Here is a 22,435-nt window from a genome sequence, read left to right on the forward strand (position 1 = left end):
AAGGGGAACCCAAAAGCAAAGCACTGGGAATCGATTGCTGGATATTCCCATTATGGCCCAGTCCACCCCCTTTCCCCGTGGTACTCTTGTGAGCACTTCGCCAACTCCGACTTGTTACTCCTGAAACTTGCCGGCATTTCCTATCATTTTCAGGCATGGGAGAGAAAAAAGGAAGCGGGAGGCAGCCTCCTAACATGGCTCAAGTAGCTGCATCTTCTACGATTCTAAAGGCAACCATCTGAAACTCCCATCTGTGATTATTGCCTCCCCAGAGTCACCGGTAATATTTCCAGGGAACAGGACCCCTCAGCTATAAAATTCCCCTAGCTCGTGGAGCAGGACATTATTCCTCAGGGGGCAGGACATGGCAAATTGAGACGTTTGCCTTCCCCAGACTTAACAGATTTAGTGTCAACACTTACTCAGGGATTCTTGGGGTATAACTCTGAGCTTGAACTGCTTTGGAATAGATCCAGAATGTTAGATGTCTGTAGGGTATTTTAGTTCAGTTTGTAAAGGCCACATAAAGGGCAGCGTTGATGGGATTCCTGATAGAGAATACAGTTTTAAAGCATCTCAATGTGGTGGTGGTGGTTAGTCGCTAAGTCCTGTACGACTCTTGCGACCTCATTGACTATAGCCCTCCAGGTTTCTCTGTCCATGGAATTCTCCGGGCAAGAATACTGGAGTGGGTTGCCATTTCCTTCTCCAGGGGATCTTCCCAGCCCAGGAATCGAACCCAGTCTCCTGCGTTGCAGGCAGATTGTTTACCGACTGAGCTACAAGGGAAGTCACCATCTATGGACCTCTGAAATCAGATCAGTTTGAGAGACCCTCTGAGTTAAACATGTTTTTCTCTCGGTCTATGACCTCTAAGTCTAGAACCCCTCTGATTCAGGATTCTCTGAGTCAGGATTCTAGGCTTAGAGGTCATAGACCAAGAGAAAAGCACATTTAACTCAAGAGGGTTTCTCAAACTGATCTGACTTCAGAGGTCCCTAGATTTAAAATCTTGTAAAAAAATGTGTGCTGAGTAATAGGGACAGTTCCTACACTTTGAGAAATTTCCATATTTAGGTCTCAAATTAAGAAAGACTTAACAGGGATTTCCCTGGTGATCCAGTGGCCAAGACTCTTCGCTCCCAATGCAGGGGCCTGGGTTTGTTCCCTGGTCAGGGAATCCCAAGATCCCTAATGCTGCAACTTAAGAATTTGCATGCCTCAAGGATCAAAGATCCTTGCCAGAACTAAGACCCAGTGTAGCCAAAAAAAATTTTTTAAGACTTAACAGTGAGAATTACAAGGCCTGAGATACCAGCAACATCAGGCTAAAAGAGCTACTTTATTAAGATGCGTGGTGTCCCCTCACAGCATCCAATATAATAGAATGAGAATGCAGAATCTGGTCTATGTGGTAATTCTGGCCATTTAATAGTGATCTTAGGTAAGTTACTTATCTTTGCACCTCAGTTTCCTCATTTGTACCCATCTCATTGGGCTGTTGTGAAAATTAAATGGGTTAATACATGAAAAGTGCTTAAACCAAGTATTTGGTATAAAGTGAGAGTTGGATAGAAGCCATCATTACTAACCACCTGGGGAAACTTCAACTGGATTTGGTGTCCAGGCATCCAGCTGGAAAGGCCTGCTTGGGAGTATCTTGTCAATTTAATTTGCATAACGGTTGAGGTCTTGCTGACGTCATGGTCTCCTTGCAGCTCCAGGTCAGATATAGTCCTGGAAGTAGTTCCTGTCACACAACAGTCCCACAGTCACCCCACCAACCTTGCTTCCTACCCAACTCCCAAAGCACCAGGAAGTGAAACAAAGCCCCGTGCTTCCAGCTCACCCTTGTCCCTCTCATCCCATCCCCCAGAGTTCCACTTCCTCCTCTTCCTCCTTTTCACCTTCGATCTCTTATCCTAAACGGCTCCCAGAATGGGAACTAGAGGTGGGAAAAGCGTGGAAGACATACAAAAGTGAGGTGAGCTCCCCTACCCTACTCCCAATTTCCTTATTTCATGCATATCCATCTTTCTCAGAAGGCAAACCATTTCTCACTCAAACTGAGATAACTTCTCTGAGGCTGGAAATATTTTATCCCAAGGGTGGATTTACCACAGGATCACATTTGAATCAGAAATTTCACTGGGCAGTTTTGAATAGTACTAAGGGAACGGAGACCTCTCTCGAGGGTAAGTTTCTCAGAGAAAAAGGGTCAACCTCTTGGAAAGGCTTTGGGAGCCATCTGTGTGGTCATCCATGGCCTCATTCTGACGTCCAGATTGTCCTGGGACCCTCCACTGGGGTGGGGACAGTCCCAGGTTTGGGCCACCCTCCACTCCCACGCCCAGCCTCACAGTCTCAGCTGTTTCACTGAATGTTGCATCAGGGATGGTGATGAAATCAGTATCAGCGGATTTTACCCATGGATGCAACAGGCTGAAGGACCAGCCAGGGTCGCTGACACAGTGCACCTTCAACTATCCAGAACCCTGGACTTTCTAGCCACGGTGAAGGGCTCGGTGCTGGAATATCTCCAGTTGGATTTCTAGACCTCACTTACACACTGATGTCCCCTACCCCCAAATCACCTGAATCCCACAGAGCCCAAGAAACTTGGGCCACTAAGGTTGAGGAATCAGATGGTTCTTAGCAACAGTTTTCTCCTCCCAACAGTCCCCCTAGCCTCCAGCATGAGGCCTGAAGTGAGGGAGCAGTAATACCTTATACTGAACAGATGTGGCTTCCCAGTTCACAAAATGTTTCATGTCCATCCTCTCCTAGTGAAAATAACACTTCCCAACAGAGAAAAAGAAGCCCCCTTATTCTTGGATTGAGGACATCAGGTGGGAACCCAGCTTCATTCCAAACTGATCTTGCCATCCTATTGGGAGATAAATGAATGCTTCTGTTTTGGTTTTTACTTAAGCAGGAGGTGAGGAAATTAGGTTTAAAGGGAGGGCTAATATAGCTTAGAGACACAAAAAGATGAGTGAAAGGTTAAACAGGAAGGAACTTGAGACTAGATTCATTTAAATATTTGCTGTTCCCACCCCTCCCCCTGTCTTCGGCCACTTTGATTCCTGGAGAGCATTACACAGAAGTCTCATCCCAGGCCTCCAGCCACAGCCACCACACGACTCATTTCCCCTGGAACTGAGGCTACTTACCTGGGCTCCCCACGGAGGGGGATGATGCAGGAGGGGAATCCCACCTGCTGTGAGTCACCTGCTAGTATAAAGGGCGGGTCTCACAATGCAAGGACCTTAAAAAGAGACTGAGACAAGGGGAGAAAATCTACAGGAAGCAGCTCAGAACCACGGTGAGCAAGAGAGAACCAGACGCACAGAACAGAGAGAATCAGATTCAGAGCAAGGGGAAGTGGACAGAGGTTCCACAGGGACTGCAAGGCACGGAGCCAGCCAGATTGGAGAGGCAGGCAACGAGATGCTGGGGAACAGAGCTGTGATGCTGCTGCTGCTGCTACTGCTGCCCTGGACAGCTCAGGGCCGGGCTGTGTCAGAGGACAGCAGCCCTGCTTGGACTCGGGGCCAACAGCTCTCACAGCAACTCTGCATGCTGGCCTGGAGTGCACACCTACCAATGGGACATGTGGTGAGTGGCGGCCCCTAGAGCCCATCTGAGCTCTCCAAGGCTATAGTGGAAGATGCTGTGGCCTGGGGTGGAAGCTGGAGGGTTGAAAGCCATCAGGGTAAGAGAGAACAGTGGTTGAGAGAACCCCTGAAGAAGGGATCCAGGGAGAGTAAGGGCCGAAAGGTCCAGGTAGGATTTGAGGGTACTTATTTCTTTACTCTTTCCACCCTTCCATTTCAGGATCTACCAAGAGAAGAAGGAGGTGATAAGACTACAGATGATGTCCCCCGTATCCAGTGTGAGGATGGCTGTGATCCACAAGGACTCAGGGACAACAGTCAGGTACAAAGATGAGGCTGGCCCCCAAGGAAGAGGGGACTGGAGATAGAGCTGGATACCATGGTGAATTAGTAAAAGTTGTATCTGTCCTTGTCCATTCAGCCTGCTGTAATAATAAACCATAGACTCAGTAGTTTATAAACAACAGACATTTATTTCTCACAGCTCCGGAGGCTGGAAGTCTGAGGTCAAGGTGCCAGTGTGGTTAAGTGAGGGCCCTCTTCCAGATCAGACTTCTTGTCTCCTCACATTGTGGGAAGGAGTAAGGAGTTCTGTGGGTCTCTTTTATAAGACCAATAATTCCATTCATGAGGGCTGCATCCTCATGACCTAGTAACTTCCCAAAAGTCCCACTTCCTACCACCACCACACTGAGGGTCAGGATTTCAACATATGAATTTCACAGGGGCGCAAACATTCAGATCACAGCCATGTCTTAAGAATGGCAAATATCAGGTGAGTCTTTGGTGGAGTAATTAGAAGGGATCTGTTTTCTTTCTTTCATTTTGATTTTGGCTGAGCTGTGCTGTGCCCAACCAAGGATCAAACCCATGGCCCCTGCAGTGGAAGCGTGGCATCTTAACCACTGGACCGCCTGGGAAGTCCCCATATCTGTTTTCTTTCATGGCTTTCTTTTCTCCCCAGTCCTGCTTGCAAAGAATTCATCGAGGCCTGGTTTTTTACGAGAAGCTGCTGGGCTCAGATATTTTCACAGGGGAGCCTTCTCTACTCCCAAATGGCCCTGTGGACCAGCTTCACGCCTCCATACTGGGCCTCAGGGAACTCTTGCAGGTATGAACTAGGGACCTGGAGGAGAGGAGCTTGCAGGTGTCAGAGACAGGGCCTGGGGGTGGGGGTGGGGTGAATGATTTAGTCTTCTCTGATTGTGTCCTGTGTCCTTTCAGCCCAAGGGTCACCACTGGGAAACTGAGCAGACTCCAAGCCCTATTCCCAGCCAGCCATGGCAGCGCCTCCTTCTCCGTCTCAAGATCCTTCGAAGCCTCCAGGCCTTTGTGGCTGTAGCTGCCCGGGTCTTTGCCCACGGAGCAGCAACTCTGAGCCCCTAAAGCCAGTAGCTTAAGGATGACACCCAGACCTCCGTGGCTCAGTAATGCTAAGATCAATCTATCAACTAGACACCTGTGAGCCAACAAGTTCATTGGTCCATTAATTTTAATGAGACTTATTCTGTTGAAAAATTACCAAAACTGACTGACTGACGATGTTGACCTAGGAGAGGCTGAATATTTATTACATGGGAAGGGAAATTTTGGGATTATTTATAGTGGCAGGAGCTTGGGGATGAGGATTATTTATTATATTTATACTGAATTATGTACCTTTTTCAATAAAGACTTATTTATGTGGATCTCTAAGTCTAGGCTTGTCAGTAAAAAGAAACAGAATGGAAAAAATAGGGCCAAAGCACTACAAAATGTATCCTTCTGCTCTGCAGGGCTACGGTGGAAAGGGGTCTTACCTCGTGACCCCTTGGTATATAGAGTAACTAGGATCTTTTTGGCCATAATCCCTGCTAAGGCTGAGCAAGCTGAATGAGGTTACAAGGGACTGCAATTGGGAAGTATCGCTCCTAAGCATAGCCCTCTCTTGCTCCTTGACCCAGGGCTTCCTTCCCTTCTTTCTTGGCCAACAGTGTATTTGGCCAATGACAGGAGTCCCCAGGTACTGCAGGATCAGAAGTTAGAGCTGTTATGAGCAGAAAGGGCATTCCAGAAAGATGAAATGAGCACCAGGTTAGTCTTATCAGTCACTAAAATGTTGAAAGCCTTCCATACTGGAAAGAAGCCACTTCTCTGAGCCATACAGGAACCTCCTAACTGTCCTGGTCTGCCCTTGAATGCCTGTACCTCCCAGCACAGCAGGCAGCCTCCAGGCTCCTAGTCGGAGCCATGGGTAACATCTCTGCTGATTCACTGCTGCCTCTCCCTTACCCATATTATGCTTCTCCCTCACATTCCCCCAGAGTTAACCCAGTTTAGAAGGGGCACATGCCTCATGTCCCATCCTTGGAGAGCAGTGTCATGATGTGAGGGGTACGAGGGGCAAATGCACAGAAAAATCTGAGGCAATGTAGCTCCTAGTAGTCAGAAGGGCTCAAGGGCCCATCTGCATAGAAGTGGCTGGGGTTGAAGATGTCAGCTTCATCCATGGTGTTCTGGCAAGGCAACACTGGATCACCGTTTGGCATGATTTCTTCAATCCTCATGCTGTTCCTAAAGACTAGATCATCCAGAGAAAGAAGTCAGGCCCTGATCTCAGACTAGGAGTTCCCAAACCAGCAGGCAAAGTGAGAGAGGATGGCAGCAGAGGCCTAGATAGGGCCTGAGGGGGGCATTAGGTGAGGTGGGGGAGGCATGTGTATTTCCTAATGAAATGAATTGCAGCGAAATCAGCCTTTCTCCAATGAGGAGCTTAGAACACAGGCTTTTTCTGTAGCGAGTGAGGGAGGGGAGTTGGGAAAGGCAATGCGTCCTCTCTTCCCTGGTTGCACATCATCACTTACTTTCCATGTCCTCAGTGTTCAAGTGTCTCAGATCATAGGGCAAATCTGGTTCTGGCATGGGCTGTAGTTCGAGCTCTGGAATAGGCTCCAGCTGCAGTTGTGGTCCCGGGTGTGGTTCTAGGACTCCCTGTGACACCTCGCCTAGTGTGGGCTCCAGCGTGGGCTCCAGCATGGGCTCCATGCTCAGATCCAATCCTGCCTCCAGCAGTGGCTCTAAGTCCAGGCCTGGCCTGTGCTCAGGCCCTGATGTGAACCCCAGACCCAGCTCTAATGACTCCAGCTCTGGCTCCAACTTGAGCTCCGGCAGTTGCTGCAGTTCATCCACCTGTCTGGATACCCAATACAGACAAAAGAGCAGGGCTCAGTTGTTTAGGTGAAGTGGGGAATGGCAGAGAAAGCAGAGGCTATCTTTCTAGTCTAAAAAGGCAACAGAGCAGAGGGCTTAAGACCATAGGCTCTGGAATTAGGCTTACTAGAGTTTAAATCTTATCATTTACTAGTTGGGGGACCTTAGGCAAAGTGACCCAACCACTCTGAGCCTAAACAAGCATACTTCAGAATACTTGAGAGGAGTAGGATGGTTAAAATCAGGGCTCTGGAATTTGAGAGACCTGAATTGCTGATCAGCCATGTACCCGAGGCATGACACTTCACCACATTATACCTCAGGTTCCTCAGCTGAAAACAGTAATAACAGTTTTTTTTTCTGCCTCACAGGACTGTTATGAAATCACTAAAGAAAACGAACACAAAGCTTTTAGCCCAGTGCCTGGCACATAATGAACTTTCATTAACTGTGGCTATTACCATTTCTGGCTTGGCTGGGTTCTCATAAGGATTAAATGAAAAAAAAAAAAAAAGTTCTAAAAGAATCTAGTACTATCCTTTGCATCAAGTAGATGTCCATTAACATTAGTGATGATGACGATTATTATCAGGGAACCCCCATGGAGACAACCTAAGGATGGCAGCAGGAAAATAGAGAGACACTAAAAGAGTAGGAAAAAAACCCCAGAGGGCTGGGGAGCCTGGGTTGGTAGGAGAGAAGGCTGAGGAGACCGGAACTGGGCAGGTCTGGGTAACTATATTAGCCAAGAAGGGTTAAGGAAGGTGGGCAAAGAGTTCATATCTCACCTGTTAGAGACAAAAATGAGCTTATGTTTCAGGTATTTCTTCCGCTCCTCAGGATTAACTATGGGGGACAGACACAGGAGGCAGGGGAGGTCAGTGGACTGGACACATCGCCCCAGGGTCCTCTAGTGCAGGTGGTCCTAACTGCCATGTCTCCCTACTGACTGACTAGCAGCGTCCCACAGACAAATCCCTTCCCCTCTGTGGATGTTAGTTTTCCCATCTTGAAACGGAAGAGCTGCATTTATGGATGCCTGTGGACCCCTGCATTCTACCAGTGAAATATATCAATGGTTCTCACTTTTCTCCTGGGAGTAGCAACCAAAAGCCTCATCCCGGGGGATTCGCGGGTAGAGGAAGCGCAGTGGGTTCTCAGGTATGTTCTCCTCCGTGAGCATCTGGTACTGGCTGATGATCTTGGTCAGTGGGAGTGACTGCAGCACCTCCTTGGTGAAGGGCTGCACAGAGTTGATGAGCACCTCGTCTAGACAGCGGAAGTAGGAACAGGCAGGCTTGAGAGGAGAGGCTGGGCCCGAGGGCTTCCCACCCTGACTGCCCAACCCCAAATCTGCCAAGGGATTTGGGACAGAGCCAGAGAAGCCAAGGGCAGTAGAAGGGAGGAAAGGAGAGGCTGAGGGAACGGCAGAGCTGCTGACCATCATCTTGGTGTTCCACCCAGGAGCAGGTAATGCCCCCCTCCAACGTTTCACTAAAGCGCAGCAGGAAGGTGCCGGAGACAGTCTTCTTCAGCAGCCGGCGCACCTGGTTCCGGCTCACAAAGCCCATGATACGTCTGCAGCATGGAGAGCAGCTGTGAGGCCCTGCTGCTTCCTACTCCCCTTGTAGAAGGACAGAGTGCCAGGGCTGGGCCCCAGCCCTGCCAACCTGTTACAGACTGTTCTGTGTTGGCCAAGTCATTTCACTTGACTGACAGTATCCACCTCCCAGGGCTGGAAGAGGTGTGAAGCTTCAGTGAGATCACACAGGTGAAAAGCACCTTGTAAAAGGCAAAAAGTGCTGCCTAAATGGGCAGGCAGTGTGGTGGAAAGTGCACAGGGGTGGGGTCAGACAGCCCTGGGTTCGAATCCCGACTGTCCCCCTGGTGTAACTCCCTTAATCTCCCTGAGCCCTCACTTCCTCACTTGAGGGTGGCAACACCCACCACGCAGCTGGGCTGAAAGGATTACATGAGAGAATTCATCAAGAGCACCTAGTAGGCTCTGGAACACAGTGGATGCTTGACAAATACAGGCTAGGAGACTACTACTGCGAACTTGAGGGGGTGTGACCCTGCAGCGGGTTTTGCACACTCCCTCTACTTGCCACACGAGGGCGCACAGAGTCCACTCTCAAGCCCAGAAAGGCAGCTGGGCCTGAGGGAGTGGAAAGAGGGAGACTAAGGCCTTACCCATCCTTCCAGAGATCCTTCAGGTGGTCATGTATCAGGTCCAGAATCTTGTCGAGCCATGTCCAAAACGGTAGCTTGCCAGGGGGACTCTCTCGCTGAAGGAGGAACGGCAAGGCAGGAAGAGGTGCAGAGCTGCCCCGGGAGTGGAAAGCGAGGGGTGGGGGAAGGGCTAGTAACTGGATGGGGCCAGGGGCCAGCTGCAAGGAATGCAGGGAATTACCTTAATGAAGTCAACCCAGGACAACGATGCACCCTCAGTCCTGGAGTTGTGCCCTGTGGAAGGACAGTTCAAGATGACGGAAGGAGGCAAGGCCAAAGGTCCTGGGACAGCAAGGACGGAGGGCTGGGGCAGACAGAGGCTAGGGAAAGGCTGACAGAAGAGAAGTATCGATACCAAACAGCTTGTCCCTCAGCATGCCTAGCTGGTCTGAGTCAAGGCCTCGATTAACATAGGAGGAGAATTGCCAACTGAGAGCAGGGCCCAGCAAGTTCCATGGGGCCTTCGGGGGGTTGGAGAAGAACTGCTGATCCTGCAGAGGTGGGAGGGGACAGGGTGGCTCAGAAGCAGTGCCCTCACACCAAGCTCCACGCCCCTCCTGGCCTCCCTTCACCTGTTGGCCCCACCTCCTACCTGGGGGTTTGAGCTGAGCAGATTGAACCAGAGAACAGAGGCCCAGGCAATTGAGAGTTGGTTCATGTTAGAAATAATCACCACAGGGAGGCTGTCCGTCTGAGGAGGAGACAGAAATCACCAGCGAGGGATGTGAGGTTTCCAACTGTAGACGTTTGGTAAGGGCCTGATCACAGCCTACCCTGAATGGTTTCTGCTTAACCCCTCCTTATGTCTCCCCATAAATGCACTTCATTTTCACTCACTGTCAGCTCCTGCTTCAGACCCTGGTAGGTGTATTTGACTGTGAAGCTAATGATGTGCAATTCCTCTGTAACGGACAGCAGCCCCTGGGACAACAGAAGACTCAGTAATCAGAGTGCCCTCTGGCAAGTTCCTCCTGCCCCGTAACCCTCTGTCCAGGCCTCACCTTATTGTTGCCTTTTCCTGAACCCCCTGAACGCTGCTCCACCAGAGTCTGTGAATGGAAGGGAGGGAGAAAAAATGCCAGAGAAGAGACCCCAGGGCCCATGGAACCCCGGCTTTGTCCTCAGGACTTCCCAGGGCCTGGGAACTTCCCCCAGCCTGTTCCATTGCACTACAGGCTTAAAACAGCATCCCTCTGGGACTTCCCTGATGGTCCAGTGGCTAAAAATCCGCCTTCCAGTCGACATGGGTTTGATACTTTGTCTGGGAATTAAGATCCCACATGCCACAGGGCAACTAAGCCCATGTACCACAACTAGAGATCCCGCATGTCACAACAAAGATGTCATGTACTGCAACAAAGATCCAATCCAGCCAAATAAACAAAAATAAATATTAAAAAAAAAAAAGCATTCCTTCTTAACCACCTTACCAGGTAGCCAAAGTCCCAAATTAAGCCCTGAGTCTGGCCTTTCTCGGGAGTCAAAGTTTTCTGGTTTGAGGTCAGAATGTTGAACTTCCGGAAGCTGTTTCGAGGAAAAAGAAGATATATGGAGGTCAGGAGCAGAGTCCGGTAGGAAAACAACAAAAGTTTCACTTCATTTCAGACCTCCCCCCTCCTTTCTCTGTCTATGCACCACACAAATCAACCTCCTCCTTGTCTGTGTCCCCATCAGGGCTGTCACATGTGACTGTGTAGCTCATGCAGTGCACAGAGTCTGCAGCATCCTTGTTAGGTACCTACCCTTGTGATTTGGGAGAATCCCTAAAAAGAAAAAAAAAAATCATTAGGAAGCAAAATAATGTAGAAGTGTTTCAGTCTTTGGGGTCAGACAGACCTAAGTTCAAATAGCTCACCAGTTATGTGGCTTGCACTAGAGATATAAAGTGCATTGATAATATCTAACTCCTGGGGTTCCTGTGACAATTTTAAATTGGGTACTTGACAAGCTACATGTCACATAGTAAGGACTCAAAAGGGATGAACTATTTCTATGAGGTAGTAATGGAAGAGGAAAGAACACAGCCCTAGGGCCTGGTTGTGAATGGTAGCTGTCTCCTCCACTCCATCATCCCGTGTCCTGGGCGCCTCTGGGTCCCACCCTTCACCTGCCCCAACTTACCTGTCAACGGAGACTTCTGCAGTCAGTGATTCATTGCCTTCCTGGAGTCTCACTAGCAGCCTGGAGGAGAGGGAGGTAGATGGGGGAAAGTGGTCAACCTCAATCTCCTGGATAGAACAGATGTTTAAAAAAGATAAGGGAAGAGATGAGAAGGGGTAAGTGGACCAAGGGGAAATGAGAGAAGAAACAGCTCAGAGTGAGAAGATCTGAAAAGCCAAAGAGCACGCAGTGTCAGGGCTGGAAAAAGAAAGCAGGAATGAGTTCTGAGATGCCAACCTTGTTCGGACGGTGAACTTGCTCCCTGTCTTGAGGATGAGGGGTCGATGAAGAGTTTGGGGCATGCAGGGCTGATTTTCTACTACAAAGGCTCTGGAGAGATGTGGAGAGAATATATAGAGGTCAGTATCTGTAAGAATGGCTCCCTTGGTCCTTTCCCTCTGGCCTCCCTGAGGGGTCCTTTCTTGGCCTCCAGACCTGTGGAGCAGGCGCTGCAGCAGCTCTGTGACCTGGGCCTCCCGCAGGTCCACCCCTTTGTTCAGAGGGTCCCCATCATAGGAGACCATGTGACTCAACTCCTTCAGCTCCTTCAGCAGCTGCCGCAGGTGAAACAGCAGCTTCGCTCCATCTGTGAACCTGGGTAATGACATAATCCAAGGAAGAAAGAATCATGAGTTTCCTGGAACCCCCAAACAGGCTCCAAAAGCTCCCCTTTAACTATGTGGAAAGTCATAAACTGATTGGGACAAAAAAAGAATCCAGGAAGTGTATGAAAGATTATTCAACATTGTTCATAATGCAAGGAATGAAAATGAAAGCCACTTTCACATATAAAACCAGTAATTCATTAACATAATAAAGATAACATATGATGCTTCATCTCTACTTTTTTTTAAAGTGCTTTACACATCTTCATGCATTTAATTCTTAAAACAACCCTATGAGGTAGGTACTATTTTATCCCTATTTTACGGAGGATAAAGCTAAGGCACAGAAAGAGTGAAGTGACTTGCTCAAGGTCATAAAACTAGTAAAGAAGGAAGTTGTATGTGGTCCCAGGCAGTCTGGCTGTACAATCCATACTTTTAACTTCTATATTTTACTGTTTTTATAATAAGATATAAGAACAATAGACAATGTGGTAACAGGAAAACAATCGTCCACTACATAAAAGCAAACAGACTGGGATAGCAGTTTGGAACTATTTTTTAAAAAGCCTCAAAAATGTATATATGCTTTATAGTATTCCATTTCTAAGATACACCCTAAGGAAATAATCAAACAAATGGACAGACAGATGGTCACAGTTCATGGCTTTGTTATCTGTAATAGAAAAATTAGAAACACTTGGCACTGGGTATACGTGGTGGTAATTTAGTCGCTAAGTCATGTTTGACTCTTTTGAGATCCCACAGTATAAATTATGTTATAGTTACATCGTGGAATACTATGCAACCATTAAAAATAATGATAAAATAGGTGGAAAATTTTAATATGGAAAATGTCCAAAAATATTAAATTAAAAAATATAAGATAGTATACATATATGATATAATCTGATTTCTGTTTAAAACAGATGTATATTTGTGTATATGCACAGGGAAAATCTGGAAAAATGTATTCAAAAGCATTAACAGTGGGTACCTCTGCATGATCAGATTATGCAGATGGATAATTTTTACTTTTTTTCCCTCTCTTCAGTAGTCTGAAATTTTTTCAACTGGCATATATTTACAATCAGAGAAAGCAATAAAGCTCTTTGTATATAAAAACAATGAAACAAAAGAACAACACAATAACAGCACCACCACCAAGAAAAGATATATTTTCTAACCTGGGAATATCACTTCCAATAACTTACAGAAATAAATTAGGGTTGTAAATAAAGATGTAACTATGAGGTTATTTCTGGAGGAGGAAAAGGCAACACACTCCAGTATTCTTGCCTGGAAAATTCCACGGACAGAGGAGCCTAACAGGCTACCGTCCATGGGGTCACAAAGAATTGGACATGACTCAACACGCATGCAAATGCACAAGAGGTTATTTACTGCAGCACTGTTTAAAACAGTGAGAAATCGAGAATTCCCTGGCAGTCCAATGGTTAGCACTTCCACTGTAAAGGGAATGAGTTTGTCCTTGGTCACGGAACTAAGATCCCACAAGCCAGCACAGCACAGCCAAAAATAAAAAAAGCAAGAAATCACTCACAGGCCATAGTTTGCCAATCCTGCAACTGTAATTTAAATACTTATCCTGTACCCTAAGCCCTATACACCTGTTTTCAATTTACCTGAAAGTTGTGATATTTTTTATTTATTTATTTATTAACTTTCAGCTGTACTACACAGCATGCACGACCTTAGTTCCCTGACCAGTGATCGAACCCATGCCCTCTGCAGTGGAAGGGCACAGTCTTACCACTGGACCGCCAGGGAAGTTCCCTGTGGGGTATTTTTAATAGATTAAATTATAATAAATTTTCTCATAAGATATTTAAATAATAGGTATCTTTCAAATCAAATATATTGAAGGACACATTAGTTATTTTTTTAACATCACAATAGATAATATAAGATAGTTTACTAGAAAACAATAGCAAGAAATTAAAAGCAACCTGAATATCCAAATATAGGAGTTTATTAATTAAATTATATTACTCCCATAAAGGGAACTATGATGCATCTATTAAAAGTATCATGGGTAGGGACTTCCCTGCTGGTTAAGACTCCAGGCTTCTACTGCAAGGGGCATGGGTTTGATCCCTGCTTGGGGAACTAGGATCCCACATGACGTGTGGAATGGCCAAAAAAAACATATCACAAGTAAATATTATATAATGCTAAGTTAAAAAAACAAACTCACAGGTCTCAAAGTAGTTTGAACAGTACGTTTCAATTTTTGTTTAATATTATAGTAGCTACAACCTGATATTAAGGTTAACAGGTAATTTTCTTTTCCTTTTTTTGGTGGCATTATATTCATTGCACTAAAAAAAGGTAAAAAGATATTTCTCTGGTGATTAAAGAGGCAGGAAAAATTGGACTGTGGATCAGAGTCTTTCACCAAAGCAAAGACTGGGCTCTGGGCTTGCTGAGTGGTGAGAATGAAGAGCAGCGTGTAGCTGCAGTCAGACAAGGGAGCTGAGGTCATTCTGGGGAGTAGAGACTAAGGAGGGCGGTGTCTCTAGTCATATACAGGCCATTGTGTGTGTGCTCAGTCAACCGTGCCTGACTCTTTGTGACCCCACAGGCTGTAGCCTGCCAGGCTCCTCTGTCCATGGGATTTCTCAGGCAAGAAAACTGGAGTGGATTGCCATTTCCTCCTCCAGGGGATCTTCCCAACCCAGGGACTGAATGCAGGTCTCCTGCATTGCAGGTGGATTCCTTACCACTGAGCAACTGGCGAAGCTCATTCAGGGCATTATAATCTACAAAGCACAGGTGGTAGTTAGGACTATGGACAGGTGAGCATGAAGTTGGGGAGGTGTCTCTCACCACTTCTCCAGCTGTTCCAACCCTCCGACAGGGGGCGCTCCAATGCAGGCTTTCTGCTGCTGGACTTTCCATTCCTCCAACTTGGGCAGCAATAGCTCAATTAAGGTAGTTAATTGGCCTAGCAGTGCTTTGGAGGCATCCAGCACCTCCTATGAAAGACATAAAGTAAGTACTGAGAGCCTCTTACCATTACCCTCCACCATCCAACTAGGCATAAAGAGACAAAGAAACCAAGGCCAGGAAGCCAGGGCTCCCAATGCCTCATTTTCCCCAGTTCCCTGCTGCCCACTCCTTCTGTCCTCTGACTCCCACCTTTCTCTGTCTGTCCAGTTCATTGAGTGTTTCCTGAAGAATGTCCATCTGTCTGGTCTGACGGGGGTCCAAAGAAGGTGTCCTCACTGGACGGCAGGAGAGGGAGGGAGACAAGTGCTCAGACCTAGGGCTCCTCCTGACCCAGACCTCAGTTAGAGTCAGGAGAAGGGAGTTTGAAAGGGAGAAGAAAGGGAACCAAGCAAAGCACAGGCACCCCTGGGCCCTCAGGCAAATTCTGCATCGTCTTGCTAGAACTAGAAGCCCACTCAATCGGCCAAGGCAGGTTCCCAAACACCTCCTCCAATCTTCACCAGCTATTCCTTGGTTTATATCACTACCCTGACCTATACAACATACCCTGGCACCTCCAGCATTGCATGGCAGCAGGACTATAACCAGCAAGATGCAGCCACAAGTTGATTACCACTTACTGGGACTTTTCCCTTCTGCTCTACTCTACCCTCAGCCTCCCGGTAGGCACCCCACCCCTCAAAGTGCTTTCTACCTGATTTCTCAATATTATATCGGAAACAGAAGACATCCTGCTGATCTTTCAGTTGGCTGATGGATTTCACCAGCTTCTGCAGAAGAGATGAGACCCCAGTGAGGCTGCCTCTGTGAGAGGAGGCAGGTTGAGTCCTGCCCACCTTGGCTCTTGCCACGTCTACCAACCTCCTTCATAGCCTGTAATTTCAGGATCCGGGAATCAAGTTCATGCTGCTGGCTCTCCCCAGGTGCTTCAGGGGCTGGCTCTCGTTGCTCCTGAAATAAAAGGCTATGAGCACATTTCACCTCTGACCTGTCACCCCTAAAATCCAGACCTGAAATTAAACCACAGGATGTGGAAGATCTTGTTCTGAGGCAAATTTCCTGAGTCCTTTCCATGGTCCCTCTCTACTCCAGGAGCTTTTCAACACACCACCAAATTGTTCTCACCAGCTGAGCCCTCTGAGCCCAGGTCAGAATTCTTTTTTCTTCCAGAAGGAGATTAAAGATCATCTCAGCCAACTGGGTAGAGCCAGTGGGAAGGGCCTGCAGTAGGAAAAGAGGAAGGATTGATAGAACTCAACTGCCATCAATAAACTACCACCTCAGACCCTCCACACTGGTGGCCTCGGTATTCTCCCCTTCCTCAGGATCCCAAGCCCTACCCCGTTTCACCACTGGTTCTCCAAACCCTAGCCTCTTTCTAATAGGATCATCTAGACTCTGCCCTTCTCTCTTCCAGGGATCCCCTAAATCCAGACTCTGTCCTTTTCCCCCCAAATCTTCTCCTGTCCCTTTGAACCTCCAGGTTCTATTCCACGTTCCATATCCAGAAAGTCCTCCTCTTCACTCAGCTCCCATTCCTACGTTATCCCCTGCTCCTCTGAATACCTGAATATCTCGATAGAATTTTCGCAAGTTGTGCTGTAGCAAAAAATACTCAGAGTCTTGGCTGCATCGGCCACACTCAGAGTTGAGTTGGTCCAAGAAGTGCAAGAATAGCATATTAGCCATGGCAGCATCATTTCCCAGTGCAGCTTTCTGCCTGTGGACCAGGAAGAACAAGGATGTGTGTGTCTGCAGGACTGGTACTATTTTGAGGCCATTCAACCCCTTCTGGCTGTCTCCAGGATCCTGGGGGCTCAGGAGAAAGAAATCACTCTCTTCATCCCCCCAATTCCCAGAAGGCCTCACCAGTTCTGATCTTCAATCCAGACAGCCAAGTGCTGTCGAACATCCATCGGCAGGAGGCTATTTGAGTAGAGCTCATGCAGCTGATCCTGAAACGGGCTGTCAAGGTTCTGCAGCATCTCCCACTGCGCCATTTGGGGTCTGAGCCTGAAGGATGTAGATTCCCAATTGGAAATTTTGCTGGACTAAATCATCCACAGTCTCATGATTATTTATTATTACAAATTTAAAAATTAAATCATACCAGCAAGAAAAAAATTAAATTCTAGATTGATCCCACTTCCAATCTTGGTCCCTTTTCCTCCTCTCCAGAAGTAACCAGTATTACCAGTTTGGTGCATATTTTTCTATGGAGTATTATTTAAGAGCTCCAACGTGTAGGCTTTTTTTGTTTCAGTGGTAATTTTCAAACACACAACAAAATTGAGTGAGTAGTACAAGGATCATCCATGTACCTGTCAGATCAGATCAGATCAGTCGCTCAATCATGTCCAACTCTTTGCGACCCCATGAATCGCAGCACGCCAGGCCTCCTGTCCATCACCAACTGTCACCCAACTTCAATAAGCAGTAATGGTATTTCCTCAATCTTTATCTCCCCCAGTGAACTTATACATGCATTTGTTTGGTTTTGTATACACTTATGCTGGACCATTTAGAAGTCAGCCTTGAGTTTTTATTTCAGCATTATCCCTGCTGGCCCCAAACCTTTTATCAGAGGCTGAAACCTCCGTGGAGATAAACTGCTCTCCCAGTTGGAAGGAGGAGCTCCACTCTTTAGCAGATGCTTCAGATGCCTAAACACTGTGCAAGGGGTCACTCAATCCCTAGGACTATGACACTTGTATGACCTCTGTCAATTTCTAATTCTTCATGTGGATTATCAACTTTGTGAGATAATCAATACCCAATTTCAATTGAGTGAAACCAATTTCACTCAAAACTGGTTTTTGCCGGTCACCAAACAGGCTGGGTGAAAAACTGTTCCCCTTACCTCTCCCTGCCCACTGCCATCTGTCTGTTTAGGAAATCTAAACTTCTTGCAGCCTGAGCCTAACAGAAAAGAATAAACACCCCCTTCTGTAGTCTAAGAAAAGGTCACATGATTTAATTACAAATCAAATGCTTAGGGTGGGAAAGATTCTTTTCCACCAGTATAGTAATCATTTCTTCCTCTGGGAAGTAGAAACAGGGGAAGGAAAGAACTGGGTAGGGGCTCCACCATTTTAACCCTTTTAATAGAGCTTGACTTTTTAAACTATGTATTTGTATTGCTTTTAAAAAACCAAATGACCAGGCCTCAGTACCTAAGGAACTAATCAGCTGGTATTAATAAAGCAAAGTGGCAAGTAAACCCTGAGGTTTAAATATGAAAAAAACAAGAAACCTGGCCTTCTTAAATACATTGCAAACATGGAGGTTAAGGGCTATAAACTCTTCTTTCTCCAGTTATCTATTACTCTTTCAGGTGCACATTTTGTTCTCTGTAAGCTTTTCTGAATTGAACTGTATTTTTTTTTCTTTTGCTGAGGATCAGAAATAACACAGACCATATGCAGGTCAGGAAGCAACAGTTAGAACTGGACATGGAACAACAGACTGGTTCCAAATCGGGAAAGGAGTACGTTAAGGCTGTATATTGTCACCCTGCTTATTTAACTTATATGCAGAGTACATCATAAGAAATGCTGGGCTGGAAGAAGCACAAGCTGGAATCAAGATTGCTGGGAGAAATATATCAATAACCTCAGATATGCAGATGACACCACCCTTATGGCAGAAAGTGAAGAACTAATGAGCCTCTTGATTAAAGTGAAAGAGGAGACTGAAAAAGTTGGCTTAAAGCTCAACATTCAGAAAACTAAGATCATGGCATCCAGTCCAGTCCCATCACTTCATGGCAAGCAAATGGGGAAACAGTGGAAACAGTGGGTGACTTTATTTTTCTGGGCTCCAAAATCACTGCAGATGGTGACTGCAGCCATGAAATTAAAAGACGCTTACTCCTTGGAAGGAAAGTTATGACCAACCTAGATAGCATATTAAAAAGCAGAGACATTACTTTGCCAACAAAGGTCCGTCTAGTCAAGGCTATGGTTTTTCCAGTGGTCATGTATGGATGTGAGAGTTGGACTATAAAGAAAGCTGAGCGCCGAAGAATTGATGCTTTTGAGCTGTGGTGTTGGAGAAGACTCTTGAGAATCCCTTGGACTGCAAAGAGATCCAACCAGTCCATCCTAAAGGAGATCAGTCCTGGGTATTCATTGGAAGGACTGATGTTGAAGCTGAAACTCCAATACTTTGGCCACCTGATGCGAAGAGCTGACTCACTGGAAAAGACCCTGATGCTGGGAAAGATTGAGGGCAGGAGGAGAAGGGGACGACAGAGGATGAGATGGTTGGATGGCATCACCGACTTGATGGACATGGGTTTGGGTGGACTCCGGGAGTTGGTGATGGACAGGGAGGCCTGGCTTGCTGAGGTTCATGGGGTTGCAAAAAGTTGGACACGACTGAGTGACTGAACTGAACTGAACTGAACCTAGAAGGTGGGATGGGGTGGGAGGTGGGAGGGAGGTTCAAGAGGGAGGGGACACATATATACCTACAGCTGATTCATGCAGATATATAGCAGAAACCAACACAATACTGTAACGCAATTGTCCTCCAATAAAACAAACAAAACAAACACACACAGACCAAAAAGTAAAAGTGTTGGCCAAGACGCTGAACCAATGCAACAATGCCAGGTTTCGAGTCTTGGAGGTAGGGGTGTTTCTGGAGTGGGGCATTACGAATGGACCCCTAGGTTGGACAGGAGGGGCAGCAAGCGACAGCTCCTATTTCTACCTGGAAACAGTCTAACCCCTCATGGGTGTACCCGCCCGGGCCTACCTTCCATCTGAGGAAAAAATTCGCGCCTCCACCTACACCCCCGCGCGCCCTCACAAGGCCAGTACCTGGTTAGGGTCTCAGGCCCAGTTCCCTGCAGTAGCTCCGGTCCAAGCTTCCGGTCTCCAGAAAGCGTTCCGGCACCAGGGCCTCCAGAGACGCCCTCTGCTTCTGCCGGCGTCTCGGACCCGCCCCCTTTCCGCAGGCTTGAGAAAGAGGCTGAATCTCAGAGTTCGTCACTTCCAGAGGAGCACTTCGGCACTGGCGGCCATTCAGCCAAACGCTTCCCCAGGCAGTGAGCTCATTGGCGCCACCACAACTCCTCCTTCCCCAAGGGGCGGGGCAAGAGGAGCCGAAACCACACCTCCAGCAGCAGCAAATGGTAGGCGAGCTCAAGTAAGCCCCGCCCCGTGTGTGCGAAGGGAGGAGTCCAATTAGCAGAATTGTTCAGGACTGAAACAGCTGATTTCCGAGAATCAGAACCCACTCGGTGGAACCGAGACTAGACAAGACCTTGTAGGCGTTGATATACGAAGCGGAATTGCGACACTTTGGGACGGGAAGGGGAGGGCTTAAGTAACAACAACAATAACAATGACAAAAGCTTCTTTACTGTTGGTACGGTGCTAAGCATTAGTACAGCATATCGTTTTTAATTTCCACGAAACCTATTGAGATGCAAATCATTACCCTCACTTTACAAATTTTAAAAAAACTGAGTTTGGAGAAATAAGTTACTAGTCAGTGATCACTGAAGCTCTAACAAGTGGAGCCTGGATTCAAAGCCAAATCCTCTGATTCCAAACCACAAACTTTAAAACTCTTATACGTTACAGTACTGCTTTTCTCCTTGATAAGAAATCAGAGATTTGGATTTTGAACACACACATTACAACTTATCAGAATACTAGATCTAGTCATCGTGTTTACCACCTTCTTTTATTATGTACTTATTTTTGGCAGACCGCCAAAAGGTGAGCAGAAAAAGGTTAGCTCTTCTCATTCCCCTCTTTCTTTGCCTTTTTGTAATCTCGAAACACTTAATCCTGATCTGGTTATGGATGGTAGTTTATAGAAGGGAAGGAATCAGAGTACAGTTCTGCTGGATTAAGAGGACTGGATTGAATTCTCTTTACTCAGAGGTAACCATCTTTTTATTTTTTATTTTGGCTGTGCTGCACGGCTTGCATGATCTTAGTTCCCTGACTGGGGGTTGAACCTAGGCCCTCTGTCAGTGAAAGGGTGGAGTCCTAACGGTTGGATCCTACCACCTTCTTTTATATCTCAATATTCCAATACCTAGGATCTAAGCCACAGTTGTTGAATAAGGTCCACCCCCAGCATGGATTTGAACTTACTACTTTTGACACGAAAGGGGCCATGGTAGTTGTTTCTTCCACTTCACTCATATCTGAGGTGCTCCGCAAGACCTCCTTGCTGGTCTCTGGTGGAGGGGTGTTTGCCTCTCTCTCATAGTAATACTGGATCAACCGCTGAACCCCAGCCTTCAGTGCAGGTTTAAGTGCAGTACCGATTATTAGTCCTGTGGATCCCCTTGACCCTCCAGCCATGGCCATCAGAAGGTCATAACCCAGATCTATAACCCCATCTCGGCCTCGTTCCTTGGCCACGTCCGAGCAGTTCTGAACAGCATAATATATTGCTGTGCCCAGATTGTAGAAGGTTCCCACTCCCGGCAACATCTGGGCTATCTTGTGCACACTCTGCTCCTGCTCCTGCTCACAGTCTTTGATGGAGGGTGATCGTCGGGCTCTCTGTGGGCCTGGGTTCTCTCTAGCCCACAGCTGCAGAGCAGAGGCCAGGGCATCTACTGACACTCTCCTCCCTGTGCTTCTGCTTTTCTCCAGCTCTTGAAGATGTCTGATGAGGGTCTGTGTAGCATTTACACCCCCCTGACGGTACAGCTGAAGCTGCAGGACCTGTACATCACCTTGACAACCAGCTTTGTCCAGGGCGATCATCAGTGCCAGGCTTACCAGAAACCTGGGGAGAGGGGCCATCTGAGTGAAGCCAGGGAGGGATTTGGGAAGAAGGGTCTGGCAAGACAAGGGGTATGAGGAAGTTAACGAGGATTCCAAGGGTGAAGGAAGATGTAGTAAGACATCCATCTGGTTTCCAGATGAAATGGCATCTGCAGCGTGCAGCAGGAAGCAGCAAAGAAGTAGCTCAACTGGTAACATGATGAGTCTGAGACCATGCAGGTTCGTAACAGAGTGCACTGGAGAGGGGAGAAACCAGAAACATACAAACCGTTTCATTAAGGGCTGTGGTCCAAAAGGAGCCCAGGACTCAGGGCGAACCTCATCTGTTACCTCCAAACTTCTGTTCTTTTTTAGCTAAAGGACTGAGAAACAGGAAACTCAACCCAATTGTTCCCACTTGACCTTCTCCATCTTCAGGTCTTCCTCAGCATGATTTCCACCCATTTACAAGGAGCTCCAAATTACCAAACAGTCCAGTGATTAAGAAGTGAGACTGCCTTGATGGATTTGGTAGCCCCTCGATCCTGTTCTGCTGATTCCTGTGCCCCATGAAGAGAGCAGATATACTGGCTTTCCCCTAGTATCAGTAAGAGATGTAATCTCTGCAAATATTTATTCATCTTTTCTGGCTTCTCAAACTTTGTGCGCTTGTCACACACTTGGCCTCAGTATCTAAAAACTTTGGTATTTGGCATTTACAACCAGTCCCTGTCACGTTCCCACTTTAGCTCATGATAGAAGCTGGGAGATTAAGAATCAGAAGAGATGGGATGTCTATGATTCCCTTTTATTTCTCTTTTCAGTTTAAAAATTAAATTAGCAAGCTACAGTGTCTCATTGGGGATTTAGTACAGGTAGATGGATGAGGAAAAAAGTTCAAATGCTTCTCATGCTGAGA

At 47.0% G+C, this 22,435-nt stretch overlaps 3 protein-coding genes across 4 annotated transcripts; 1 reads left to right on the top strand and 2 right to left on the bottom strand.

Moving 5' to 3' along the window:
* The first annotated feature begins 14 nt into the window (after positions 1–14).
* On the top strand, positions 15–5,351 carry IL23A (interleukin 23 subunit alpha). Of its 2 annotated transcripts, XM_027542231.1 has the most exons (5): positions 15–280; positions 3,093–3,618; positions 3,838–3,939; positions 4,582–4,728; positions 4,842–5,333. In XM_027542231.1, exons 2-5 carry the CDS (start codon positions 3,451–3,453, stop codon positions 5,001–5,003), a joined length of 579 nt encoding a protein of 192 aa, XP_027398032.1. In that variant the 5' UTR covers positions 15–280; positions 3,093–3,450; the 3' UTR covers positions 5,004–5,333. The 2 variants fall into 2 exon arrangements, with proteins under 2 accessions (XP_027398032.1, XP_027398033.1); XM_027542232.1 differs by lacking the exon at positions 15–280 and having other exon boundaries at positions 870–3,618; positions 4,842–5,351.
* STAT2 (signal transducer and activator of transcription 2) lies at positions 4,068–19,947 on the bottom strand. Its single transcript, XM_027542222.1, has 24 exons — positions 19,603–19,947; positions 16,646–16,789; positions 16,343–16,496; positions 15,902–15,997; positions 15,638–15,727; positions 15,471–15,546; positions 14,966–15,051; positions 14,654–14,802; positions 11,634–11,792; positions 11,436–11,528; positions 11,160–11,219; positions 10,781–10,801; positions 10,469–10,562; positions 10,040–10,087; positions 9,876–9,959; positions 9,631–9,729; positions 9,394–9,529; positions 9,220–9,272; positions 9,000–9,094; positions 8,248–8,384; positions 7,893–8,075; positions 7,595–7,652; positions 6,461–6,789; positions 4,068–6,177 (listed from the first exon to the last, which is right to left on the bottom strand). Exons 2-24 carry the CDS (start codon positions 16,774–16,776, stop codon positions 6,035–6,037), a joined length of 2,574 nt encoding a protein of 857 aa, XP_027398023.1. The 5' UTR covers positions 16,777–16,789; positions 19,603–19,947; the 3' UTR covers positions 4,068–6,034.
* Positions 19,948–20,123: 176 nt separating this feature from the next.
* Positions 20,124–22,122, bottom strand: APOF (apolipoprotein F). The gene is made up of 2 exons (XM_027542228.1): positions 22,003–22,122; positions 20,124–21,773 (listed from the first exon to the last, which is right to left on the bottom strand). Exons 1-2 carry the CDS (start codon positions 22,085–22,087, stop codon positions 20,812–20,814), a joined length of 1,047 nt encoding a protein of 348 aa, XP_027398029.1. The 5' UTR covers positions 22,088–22,122; the 3' UTR covers positions 20,124–20,811.
* Positions 22,123–22,435: the final 313 nt, after the last annotated feature.

The sequence above is a fragment of the Bos indicus x Bos taurus genome, chromosome 5 (assembly GCF_003369695.1).
Source record: "Bos indicus x Bos taurus breed Angus x Brahman F1 hybrid chromosome 5, Bos_hybrid_MaternalHap_v2.0, whole genome shotgun sequence".
Taxonomy (NCBI): domain Eukaryota; kingdom Metazoa; phylum Chordata; class Mammalia; order Artiodactyla; family Bovidae; genus Bos; species Bos indicus x Bos taurus.